This window comes from Neurospora crassa, linkage group V (genome assembly GCF_000182925.2).
Source record: "Neurospora crassa OR74A linkage group V, whole genome shotgun sequence".
Classification (NCBI taxonomy): Eukaryota; Fungi; Ascomycota; class Sordariomycetes; order Sordariales; family Sordariaceae; genus Neurospora; species Neurospora crassa.
The window spans coordinates 1,768,019-1,780,639 of NC_026505.1; the positions used below are offsets into that span (position 1 = coordinate 1,768,019).

Genomic DNA, 12,621 nt, shown 5'->3' on the forward strand with positions numbered 1-12,621 from the left:
TTCTGTCTGTTATCACTCATTGAGCAGTGATGATAACAGCACCACCCACCAACCAGCCATTGAAACTACCGCTCCGCCAATACATTTAAGAATAGGTACTCTCGTACTCTGCTGTACCGTACGTGCTGTAAAAGACATATTTGGGGTGAGAGGATTGAAGCATCCAAAGCGTTGCACATAGCTCATCCGAAAGAATCACGAAATGAACAACACGGCAGAGGATGGGTCACGGTTTATATATACACTGTAAATAATGAAGATTAACTATATACGTTGTAGAGAGGTATCCAACAGAGCCTCAAGGTCCAACCAGGTAAATACAAGTAAAAGTGAGTTCCCATCAAAGCCCGCTTGTGCTGCTGTCAGCTCAGCAGAGGAAGGACAGACAGACAGAGGTCTTCGATCGTCCAAAAAAAAAAAAAATATGCAGATTGAATGCGCCGTAGGTATAAAGGGTGTGCTCTGACCAACGAAAAAAGAGGAAAATATCCCCCAAGTCATCCACGCCCCTCCCGTATTCTCATCGATCAGTCATTTCATAACCCCCAAAAATCTTTCTCTCTACCAACTCTCCCTCGCACGATTGCGTAGGCACGATTGCGTAGCCGCCGTAGTGACATGTAATCCAATTGCTCATATCATGATTCATCTCACTTCATCCATGTCATTGTTAGCTTCTTCCATCTTTGCTCATCACAATAACTGCCTCGTCACCGGCGGCTGTCCCTCTTCCTGATTAACAGTCGTCCCGGTCAACTGCCTCTCCACTGCACTGCCTTCTCCCGCTTCCTCTGATCCAACACCGGTGTCCGCCGTAGCCGCTGCCGCCGTTGACACCACAGGAGAATGCATCTCCGGCATCTCGATCGGGCTCGTGACAAAATACGGCTCACTCGCTTCCATTGCTGACCCGCTAGCAATCGGCGTATTGGCACTCCCCTCCCCTAGGAACCTTGTGCTCACACCCACGTCCATGTTCGTTCGTAATGCCGACTTCCTAGGAGTCTTCCCCTTCATGCTGCCCTTGGGCTCCCCCACCTCCCCTGCCGCCTTGCTCTTAAGCCTGACGACGTCCTCCACCGGGTCCTCCAGCTCCTCCGCCGGGGAGTCAAAGTTGGGGCGCGTGTACGCATGGCTCGGGCGACCTTCGGGCATCAGAGGTCTGCTGCTGCTGCTTCCTGCGGCGGCCGGAGTCATACTGGCGCCGGTGAAGTCGCCATAGCTGTTCTTGTGCCTCATGCTACCAGCCTCCGCGGCCGTCACATCCGCCGCGGGCAGACCGGCTTCTCCACGCTCGGCGGCATGTTCTTTCATTACTTCCAGGACACCATCAATGTGCTCAATCTCCTTCATCAGGTCTTGATCGGTAGGCCATAGAGATCTGCGCACTGCGCTGATGGCTACCTCAAAGATAAGAAGGGCAGACAGCGCGATGATGCAGACGACCCACCAGGGCGCGTGTTGGCCGAAACCTCTGATGAAACCGTCTCTAACAAGGTACGGACTCATCTTGGCCGAGAAGATGCCGCTGAGGAGGAGGTTCCAAAGGAACCAGCCAAAGACAGAGATGAAGAGACCGGCGAAACAGATAGCGATGCGGTTGTGGAGTTCGAGGACAAGCATTTTAATGTTGATGAAAATGACGCAAATGGTAAAGGCCAGGGTACCGACGGGATAGAGAGCAGCGTTCTCGGGCGGCAGGGTAATACCATAGACATACCAGACAATGCTGAAAATTAGCACTGACTCGGAGACGGCCATGAACATCCAACCAATGTACAGCCTGACGTTGAAGGCTTTCTCCTTCTGTCCGTATGTGTAGAGTTCGGGTATTGCCATCAGTGTGTCGGCTTCAAGATCCTTCTCGAAGATACCAAAGAGAATAACCGGGAGCGAGGTAAACAGGGTGTTGAAGACAGTCAAACTGGTAGATTCGAACAGAGAAGTACCCGTATAGCCGTTGTAACGTTGGAACTGCGCCTGTACTAAGTAGAAGACAATCTCCTTCCAGAAGGTACCAAGGATATACTTGCCAGTCCTGATATAGTTCCAGCGACCGTGAACAAAGAGTAGGCGTTGTAAGAACCGGAACTGACTGATGGAAAAATCCGAAATTCGAGCAGCCTGGAGACCCTCTCTTCCGGAAATACCGATGCCAACGTGCGAAGCTTGGATCATGGCAATATCATTGGCACCATCACCAATGGCAAGAGTGACAGCCTTGGGAACTTGCTGGCGGATGCTCTGAACAAGCGTGGCCTTCTGCGATGGGGATGCGCGACAGCAGATGACCGAGTCGACTCTAACAACAAGGTCAAAGAACAAAACGCGGAGGGACTCGTCCTCCTCCACGACACTCAGAGTGTGACCATCAATAACAACAACCGAGTGAGGAACCATGCCACGACCCACATCTATCAGAGTCGAGGCAAGTCTCTCCTGAAGATCGCCTTGAGTCGCGTCCAGGATGTAGACCTCCGAGAAGGGCTTGCAGATTCTAGCTGAGTGAGCGATGTTGATGGCAGTCTCACGCTTGTCACCCGTAAGCATCCAGATCTTAATGTTGGCACGGCGGAACTTGTCGATGGTCTCGGGCACACCGTGCTGCAGCTTGTCCTCAATGGCGGTAGCTCCAGCAAGGTCAAAGTTCTGTTCAATGATCTCAGCAGCCGCCTCGATGCGCTCTTGGCGGTTAACCAGGCTGGTAGTGGCTTCATGATAAATAGTCTTCCACTTCCTGTACTCTTCACCATCCAGATAGCGGTAGGCAAAGACGAGGGTTCGCAGACCTTCAGAGGCGAAGTCATCAATGTGCTTGAAGCAGCGTTCGAACACGGCGGCCTCGTTCAGAGCCAAATGTTCGTCAACCATTCCGTCGAGCGGATCATGGGGACGACCGACTTCAAAGGACCGGCCACGCTGCATCGAGCGACGCGGGGGTGGGTTGGAATCATCAAACTCGTCAGTCTCACGACGTACTAGCCAAGAATCAACCTCATCCGTAAAGAACGTAGACCGGCGCTGACTGCCCTTAACCCTTCGGTGGTCCATCGAAGCACGAGAAGCCCGAACAAGGTTCATGCTGTCACGCTTGATACTGTGGAGACTAAGCCGACGCAGAGCCTTCTCCTGTTCCATACTCTTACGCATGCTGGCCATCTGTCCGATCTTTCCAGCAGTCTGGATAGCCAGATTGCTCTGCTTGAGGCGAGGCAGAATCATGCTATCAGCACCCTTGGTAAAGATACAGGTAGACCCGTCAGGCATGCGAATGACAATGGACATGCGCTTCCGCTTGCTACTGAACTCGATGACGTCTAGAACCTCATATGTCTCAGTAACAGGGTTGCCGTCCGCATCGCGAGTTTGAAGCCTGATGGCCTGTGAGGGACGGTCGATCACCAAGTAGCCCAAGTCCCTAGCTCCTTCCACCAACGCCAACTCGTCAGGAGAGGCGGCCTGGAAAGTCATTTCGCCATCCTCCTTGGTCTCAGGGAGACAGGTGTGGCAAAGCGCAATGCAGAGTATGAAGTGCTTGGCGATACGGGAGAAAGGCGTGTTAGGCCTCTGCTGAAGATAGCGAATCAACTCCTCGGTATTCGGTTCCCGCTGTCCATGTTTCACACCAGCGCTTGAGTGCCACGCAGATTGGTTGGCGACAATAGGCTCGTTGCTCGACTCTTCTGCAAGTGGTTCCAAGGAGGCCTCGACATTAGAGGGCCGCGGTTTTGCTGAGATCGAAAGGCTCCTTTTCGGCAGATCCTGGGCGAGTTGCTCTTGCTTTGCCTTCTCTGCGTCTCTCCGTATATCCATGTCATGGAGAAAGGCCGCTCCTCCCACACTGATCTTCCGGAACCTCATGAGGTTCTCAGTCAGGGTACCTGTCTTGTCCGAAAACACATAGCTAACCTGACCGAGGTTTTCCAAAATCGTTGTGGTGTTGGCGCTCATTGCCGTGTCTGTTTTGGGATCATACATCTCGACATCCGCCAGTAGGTAAAGTTGCCCAAGCTTGATGATTTCAAGACTGACATAAAGTGACAGGGGAATCAGAGTGTTGAAAGCGATAATGAAGCCAATGACAATTTCCTTGATTGGGACCTTTTGCTGAATGAGATACCAAGCCTTCCTTTCATTGCTGCGATGCCACATGGTATATCCACCAGTACACCCAACAGCGAGTGCAACGACGAAGACCACGAGAAGCATGACAATTCGGTTGACCATGAACTGCATCTCGGGTGCCTTGGTCCGCACATTCTTGTGCGCATTCATCCGAATCTTGCACTCCTCGCCAGTGTTGACGACGATTCCAATCGCTTGGGTCGTATTGCGGAGGGTTGATCCTCTGTACACGATCTGATTGGAGGTCAAGGGCATCGTCTCTCCGTTTACCGTCACTCGGCCTTCGTAGTTGTAGAGGTCGAGATTCGGGTCCTCGGAGACGACTGTAGCATCGCAGTGGGCCATGTCGTTGGTAGAGGAGCAATGGTTGAGCAACAAAGGACAGGCCTGTTTGCTCTTGAGATTTGTCTCGCCATCCAACGCCATAGTCTCGATATATGCGACTCCGTTCGGGCCAGTGGCATGGAGAAGCACCATATCGGCGGGCACGTTTTCATCTCTCCGCAGCTGAACAATGTCGCCGACTCTGATGTCCTGCCATTCGATTCGTGCCCAAGGCTCGCCTCCGCCCTCTCCCTCGCTCTGGTCGACTTCAGCTGTGGTCACCCTTTCCAAACCAGCTAGTTCCGTAGCAGCACCACCCTCAGCCGACTTTTTGCCCTTGACCATTTCCATGAGCATCCCCCGTTTCCTCCCTCGTACTCTGGTGCTGACGGTGCCATCGGGATCCAGCACAAACGCGGCACTCCTGTTCTCCAGTTTATCGAGTCTGTAACGGCGGTAGTCGTCATAACCTTCTTTTGCCATACTAATGCACACAAAAACTATAAGCGGGGCTATTGTCGTGTACGTTCCGGTTGTGCTCAATCCAGGAACCATCTGTAGGATACCGATGACAAGGAAATAGAAGTTGGCGAGCTTGCCGAACTGAAAAAGTAATTGCTTCGGCAAGAAGTCATAGAGGGTATATCTGCTGGAACGGATAAAGTTTGAGACGTAAGGCTGACCCGTCCGCTCGTCGTTCAACGGTGTCTGTCGTACCAAACCAGGTTTCAGCGGTATGTGCCTTCCATCTTTACTTGGGGGTATTGGCCTTTGTCGCAGAAGGCCTTCAACAATGTATTTCTGGTAGGCATTCTCGGCACCAGCCTTTATCCTATTCAACGGATCGCTTGTCAACCTCTTTTGTCTCTCCTTCTGTCTCCCAATCCAGTCCTTGTAGGTGTCAAGAGTGATTTTGGTCTCCTCTTCCGTGGCCATAGCACTGCTGGAATCGCCGTACGCCTCATCGTAGCGTTGTCGGGGTAAGGTTAAGGATAAACGAGAGCGGGTGCTATTCGCTGCGCTGTGTCGTGGTTCCAAGCTTGGCCGGCCCGGTTGTGATGGTTTTACGGAAGAGGACGGGAGGTCGATATTAGAGTTGATTGTGTATAGTTGGGACGGAAGTTGTAAGCTCGGGCGCGACAGGCTGGGACGCCCAGACCTCGGGAGATCGTCGTCAGGAATATCGAGACTGAAACGCACACGCGTTGCCGATGGCGAGGCTGGTGATAAGGGGGATGTTGGTGTTTCGGGAGCAAGGTGGGACGAATGTCTAGGAAGTCCAAGGCTTGGTCTCCCATGCACCGCAGGATGTCGGCCGTCGGTTGATCGCCGCTGCCCAAGCCTTAGCGAGGGCGTCGAAGCTGGCAAGCGACGCAATGCTGGGCGAGGGATGTGGACTTCATTTTGCTGCAGTTCGATGTTTTCAAGTCGGTCTCTGAGAGCCTCGGCGGCATCTGGCTGGTCTGGTCCGGCCATGGTGGAGGAAGCAGTTTGTCGTAACCCGTAAGCAAGTCGGTGTAAACGTATGCGAAACGGCGTATGGTTCCTTTTCTAGCAGCGATTTCGACATGTCCCCTCCTTGAATTGCACGATGACAATGGCGTATTTGATCGATTTTTCTGGCAGGAAAAAAAAAGACGCTTCCTTCAGGATTGTGGCGGTCTGGTTAGTGATCTCTCTGGAGACGTTCAAAGCATTCTGACGATCCAGTCCAGGGTCGGACGGGGGCGGTTTGTCCGTTGACGGAGTCTCGATGATCACAGCCGTTTAGTAACCCAGGTCGTAAGCCACCTCCGCATTAGCTGCGTTTTAGTGGAGTTTAGTGACGGAGTGCTGCTGCACTGGTGCTTCGGCGCCCGAGTACGCCAGGGAGCTTTGGAAGAATCGCGATCTTAAAAGTCTCCAAGGCAAAGGGAAACTTGATGCACGTTCAGACCGGGCCGGGGTATATTTATCGTACTAAGGTGTCGCGAAAAAAGTTAAATTAACCTCCCCTCAGTTTCGAAGGCTCGTGGGGTTGTTTCGATGCAAATTCGCTCGCCGTCACTTGGCTTTCCCTTTGTGTCAATCAGGAGGCAATATGCTGGGGTCGCTCCGCTTGTCTTGGGGCCAAGATGTCGCTGTCAGCCTGCACGAAAGACCAAGCATGTAAGACAACTTGAGGCGATGGGTGGCTGTTTGTGATCGCGCGCTCACAAGTAAATAGATGGTGAAGAGACCACGGGGGGTATCTTAAAAGAACAATTGGCGATGAATCAAAATGCGGTATCCAACACACGGGCAGAGCAAGAAGGGAATCAAGAAAAGCGAATGACAAGTTAACCTGAAGAAGAGGTTGGGTGCGTGGTGACATGCATTCTGATGCTCCGATCCTGGAAACTTGCCGTGGGGAGGCCGAGGTGGCGGGGAGACCTAGAAAAAGTCCACTGCAAGCCACGCTTTCCCCTTCTGGGTTTGCTCTTGGCAAAGGAAGAAAGTGGAAGCGGGCCTCGACGTCGGCATCCCGCCCGTCCCCTCTGCTGTCCCGCCGAGCCCACCGCTGCAGCCCACCCATTAACCTTGGACTTCCGGGCCGCAACGGCAAGCCCTCAAGAGTCCAGCGCGGTCGGCATCCGGAACCCCGGCAGATGTTTCCTAGCCCCTATTCCTAGTAATCTCAATCTTCTATCAAAACCTTCCTTATCCATCACCTTCCCTTTTTTCCCCTACTGCAGAAAACAGTTGACGCGCGTTGGTGTCAGTGTGTGTACGTCACCGCCTAAAATTCAACTAAATTGTGCTAGTGCATAGCCCCAATGCCAGGAACCTTGGCGGCCGGCCTTGGAACTGTTTTGCCGCTTTCCATGCTTCGTTGGTCAGATAAGTCTAAACTTCCCGTGCCTCTCACGTTCCGCCGCCTATCCCGACGGTCGAAACGTTGGTCACGCGGCGGCTTGTCACCCAGGAACGCCGCACTTTCGCATTTCATATCTCAGGTCCGAGAGACACACAGCACAGGATTCAAGACAGAGTTCCCGACCGTTGCGTGGCATGGCTGCAGAGCCGCATGGCCTTGAATGTCGTGTATCGGAGAACAGGACGGTAGTGTGGTGTCATACGCTGTGGTAGATATTCGATGTTGTGAGGGCTGTTTGAGGCATATCGTCCAGTTGGATAGTACTGCGGGCTTGGTTGGCAGTACGTGCGTCGTATGACACAGATTTCACGAGGAAGTCTCCCATAAAATCGAGCCACGGCGGGCCGAAGCTGTGCAAAGTCCATCTGACAGTTCACGTTCAATGGAGAGCCGATATAGCAAAGATGGGCAATAGTGACTAACCCAACAAACTAGATTAAGTAATATGAAGGATTAGAGTGAAAACAACGGGCATGAGACACAAGCATCATGATGACAACGGTAAGAGCTCGATATGAGATGAATCCAGGACCATCCCGCTTCCCGCTCGCGGGGTCAGGAGATCAAAAGCTAAAACTTAAATTCCACGACATGTCTACTTCGGTTTCTGCAGATAACAATCCTCTTTTTATTAATTCAGAAATCTGCAAGAGGATATGGGCCATGGTACGTACCGACCCTCGGTACTAATTTACAGTGTACACTACTTAGGTATGTAGGTATTACGCCGTTCCGTCCCGAGGGTTCCGGTGTTCCCGCTTCCCGCTCAGAAGGTCCCTGACCCGACTGGCCTTTAACTATCGTCCAGAATACCAGGCTGTCCCGTCTCCGTGCAGCAGAGGATGAAAGGCCATGTGAGATGTATCACCACGAAAAGAGGAACCCCCAAGGAACTTACTGGTCGGACCTGAGAATCAAGTAATTCTTCAAGTTATGTAACGTATTCACCGTACTGTACGTTCCGTTTCCAGTTACCTCTACTACCCCAGACTTTGGGAAATTTGAATCCGGGGCCCGGGATGCTACTCTGTAATTTCTCTTCATCAGACAATCAACAACGTGAGACTGCCGCAACTGAGGTTACCATTACGTATGCCCAGGCGTGGGCTTTTGCTCATATGTTCATGGGTGTTTCTATCATCGTCCACGCTCATGTTCTTTATCTTAAATCAAGAACAAATCGACAATTAATGCCCGGTGTCGACACTTGGAATCCAAAACGTTGCCTCTACCCGCGGTACCCTCTTTCGCACTTTCTCACTGGCACAAAGTCAATATTTAATAATTTTACTCGGCATTGATTATTTCTGTTGTGCTCTCCATGCTAACTACCTCCATCACCATACCGTAAACTAGATCTCTGCGCAATAGAGCAAAGATTGATCCAATACTTCACTGCCCCCTGATTAAAACCAGAGTATCTGAGAAATAGTAGCCGCCTGGGCTTCTCCAGATCATCGCCTTTTGAACCTCCCCGCAGCCAGAACTTCATGGAGACACCTGATGCTTTTTATGGTCAACTCTTTCCCCCGCTGTCCCATCAAGAGAGAGGGAGAAACAGGATACCCATGATAAACCAGAGCTATTACAAAACCTGAGGCCCCGGGGGATTCGCCAACAAAAGAGGAATTATTACCCCGGGATATCGATAGACGAGAAACCGCCGAAAAGAGCAACGTAATCGAGAAAGGAGAAAACTTGTGCAATACTAAAAATGATCAAAGTAGGGATGACGAGGATCAATGTGCCAGACACGCATGAAAAGACAAGGTATCGTCTTGTAAATTTCGTGGCTGATGGATGAAATGGGACAAGAACAGAACATTTGTAAGAGGGGTATTCTTGGCAGTTTTTAAATCGGGAAAATGTGATGATATGTCGTCAAGCTTTTTTCTTTTTGAAGCGACACATGGAGGCAACAGAGCGTCCTGGTAAATACAACGAGATCCTCTAAACGCCAAAAGGAGTCGAACCGGGAGTGTACTCTCCGGAGGGGTATTATAAGGAATAAGAGTCATGAACCATCGGTGGCTTATAACCTATCGCAACACACAGCCGTGTTGCGAGGCAGACAAGGAAAAAAAAATATTTTGATTTACCCGCTCACTGTGTATGGTGAATGCTTTCAGGAGACAGAGAAGCGGGATCGACATCAAAGTGTTTGAGATCCATGTACTGGTTCAGCTCCATTTCTGCTTGGTTCGGTTCAGCGAATGGCGAGTGAGGATGCATCGGAAGTGTGTAACTGTGCTTGCCCGGCTGGTACATGTCGTGGGTGGAGCCATCGTCCGAGATCGCGGAGCCTTCGCAGATGGGAGGCATAGACATCGGCGGAGATTCGCTCATGATAGCAGGGTGGTCGAACGATAGCGGGGAAATCGACGGAGGCGGGACACCGAGGCTCGAGGGGTTGATCATGGGCGAGAAAGTAGCGCTATAGGGGGTGAAGCTACCTGCCATGTTGCCATTGTCAGGAGGGGCGAAGTAGTTGGGACTGTTAAAGCCAGCCGGTGAGTGCGGAGCAGTCGTCGCCGACATGGGATACTGTCGCATATCCACCGACCCGAAGCCAGCCTGGGTATCAATGCGCAAGTTGGGGTTGAGAGGACCCAGCATGTTGGGCTGCTGAGGGATAGGAGCAAAGATCTGGGGGTTGTGAACAGGAGCCTGCTGATGCTCAGGTTGCGTGATGTGGAAGCTTGGGGGCTGCTGGAGCATTTGGAGTGTCTGGAAATCGATCGGTCCAGGGACACTGCGGCTACGCTGCCTCTTGTGGCCAGGTCCTCCCCGCATCATCATGTTGTTGTTCTGATGAACGTTGATCCCCCATTGGTTCTCCTGGAACATGCCCACGTGCGGCTGCGCAAAGTTTGGCTGAGAAGAGGGACGAGCTGGCGAAACAGGCGCAGACAGGGCCATGGGGTGGTGCATCTCCTGGAACATGTGGTTCGGGCTGTGACGATGCATGAAAGCCTCCAGGCTGACAAGCTTGGCAAGCTGGCCGCTCAAAATCTTGGGGTTGCCACCAAGGTGGTGGGTGAGCACGCTTGAAGCTTGCTGGTCCTCAGTAAAATCACCGACCTGGAAAAAGCCGCTAGCCTGGCCAGCCGCGTCCATGAAGAAGAGGGGCGGGTGGAGGAGCTCGATCGTGATTCCGCCCATATGATCGCCATCGCCATTGTTGAGGTAAATATTCTTAATGTAAGAAAAGGGATACTCGATCTTGTATCCTTCCTGCTCGTTGTTGATGTAGTAGGTCATCGTGCACTTGTCGGGGGAGTAAAAGATGATGAGATCCATAGAGTTTTGGGACACGCGCATCCACTTGCCAATAGTGAGCGATTTGCAGGTGAGATGGTGAATCACTGTCGCGAGTCAGTAAGCCACTCCAACTCCAACCTCCATGGGGTGATCGAGCCGCAACTTACAAACTTTGCCCTGTCCGCCTTGCTCACCACCGAGCATGCCCTGGTGTCCGTAAGGCAGCAAACCAGTGCGACCAAAGTAACCAAGACCCTTGCCCGACTCCATCGCCTGTATCGCAAGATACTGTCTCATAGACTCGGGGATGGAATCCATATCCTCGCCGCTTTCCAAGCTCTTCTTTGCCAGAAGCTTGATCTTGGCGCGACTGCTCATGAAGTTAGTCGATAGTCACAACTATGATCGGGGTAAAAGCGCGCAGCAACACAAACTTACCGATTCTGGAACCAAATCTGGACGGATCTTTCGGTCATGTTGATCTCCTCCGCTATCCTCTCGCGAACAGTGGCAGTCGGGGTAGGGTTCTTGTTGAACTCCATCTCAAGGGTTGTGAGCTGGTCCTGCGTCGCACGTTGCCTCTTCTGGTTCTTTTGCTGCTGAGTAAGGGTGCTCTTGCGGGGAGGACGCCTCGAGGCCGAAGACTGGTTGTGGTTCTTGTTGCCATTGGCGGGAGTAGAGGGAGAAGGCGAAACACTGTCCTTGGGGCAGCTGGTCGAGGTGGGAGTAGGAAGAGGAGTCATGCTGGAGGTTGGCGAAGGCGCTTCCTGCTTCATGGACGGAGGGGCCAAAGTCTCCTGGTTGATTATGTCGGTAGCCATTGCGAGCAGCGCTGGTGTCCTTTCCTTGATTCCAAATGAAAGCCAAGAGCGCGTTGAACGAAGTTTATCTCTCAATACACGGATCCAGATGTCTCTGGATTTGGCCTAGTGCTGGCCGACCCTGTTTGCCCGTTTCAGGTTGCGCGTCGAGCGGAAGGCTGAGATGGTGGAGGGTGTGATGTCGAAGGCGTATAGCAGTCGTGTGCGTGAGTATAAGCTATCGCGAGATTGCAGATTGGCAACAAATGGAGGAATGTCGCAAGACAATATGAAAGTCGTTTCTTTTCTGTGGTAATAATGAATGTGTCGTCCTAGGCCGCAGTAGGTGGGCACGGGAGGATTAGTAGTGATAGTAGTATAGTAGTAGTAAGTACTAAGTGTCTAGCAGTGTTTGGGTTGCCAGGGTGAGTGGCAGAGAGAGTGTGGTATGTGTGTGTGATAGCGGTGATGCTGATGATGGTGTTGTAGTAGTGGTGGTGTTGATGATGATGATGATGCTGGATTCAGACCGTAAAGGAAGGTAAGAGACCCGGAAAGAGTGACGGGACCTAATGGAATGGACTGAATTGATTATTGATCCAAAGTGAACGACTGTGGTTAGGTAGAAAAGCAAAAGAATGAAGGCAGGGGGAGAGACAGGAAAGGAAGGGCTTGTCGGTGAGAGACGAGACTGACGATGGCGACCGAGGTGGGTTGAAAAAAGAGGGAGTGGGAAAAAAAGAGAGCGACGAGGGCCGGGGACGGGGTAGACATTCGAGGGAAAAAGCAGAAAGGGCAATGGTGGAACATGCGACCACCACCCGACTCCAGCGGGCTCCAGGGTTAGGTCCAGGACTCCAACAGGGCTCCAGCAGGAGCGAGCGAGCGATGGGGCGGCACCGAAAAAAAGCGGGTTCACCAGACTCTGGGCAACAACCACTGCATGGACCTGGTGGCACTGCGAGCAAGACTGCGAATCACTGCGAATCACCGGTGCGAATGGCTGCTGCGAATGGCACCGTCCAGCCAGTGCCTCTGCTCGCTCTGTGGTGCCCACCACCGACACTAGTGTACTATGCTACTTGCGAAGGTGGGTCGCTCGATGCGGGTCGAGTGGCATGGCGTCCAGGCGGGGGTTGCGGTTGGCCCATATCATCTCATGGTTGCCGTGCCTGGTCGTGCCTGGCGCCTTCCATCTCGACATGTCGTCCTCTC

General features: G+C 52.3%; 2 protein-coding genes across 2 annotated transcripts; both read right to left on the bottom strand.

The window, feature by feature from the left end:
• Positions 1-225: 225 nt before the first annotated feature.
• NCU03592 (P-type ATPase) lies at positions 226-6,812 on the bottom strand. Its single transcript, XM_956226.3, has one exon. It carries the CDS (start codon positions 5,923-5,925, stop codon positions 694-696), a length of 5,232 nt encoding a protein of 1,743 aa, XP_961319.3. The 5' UTR covers positions 5,926-6,812; the 3' UTR covers positions 226-693.
• Positions 6,813-8,598: 1,786 nt separating this feature from the next.
• On the bottom strand, positions 8,599-12,261 carry kal-1 (kaleidoscope-1). Its single transcript, XM_956227.2, has 3 exons — positions 11,045-12,261; positions 10,774-10,976; positions 8,599-10,710 (listed from the first exon to the last, which is right to left on the bottom strand). The coding sequence occupies exons 1-3, from the start codon at positions 11,425-11,427 to the stop codon at positions 9,449-9,451; spliced, it is 1,848 nt and encodes a 615-aa protein (XP_961320.1). The 5' UTR covers positions 11,428-12,261; the 3' UTR covers positions 8,599-9,448.
• Between the last annotated feature and the right edge of the window lie 360 nt (positions 12,262-12,621).

Bases quoted from the DNA above. Each gene is read 5' to 3' on its own strand.
- NCU03592 (XM_956226.3), bottom strand. From the start codon at position 5,925: ATGGCCGGACCAGACCAGCCAGATGCCGCCGAGGCTCTCAGAGACCGA.
- kal-1 (XM_956227.2), bottom strand. From the start codon at position 11,427: ATGGCTACCGACATAATCAACCAGGAGACTTTGGCCCCTCCGTCCATG. The intron at 10,977-11,044 runs GTAAGTTTGTGT...CTTCATGAGCAG, and splicing joins CAGATTTGGTTCCAGAATCG to TCGCGCCAAGATCAAGCTTC. The intron at 10,711-10,773 runs GTAAGTTGCGGC...GACTCGCGACAG, and splicing joins AGGCGGACAGGGCAAAGTTT to TGATTCACCATCTCACCTGC.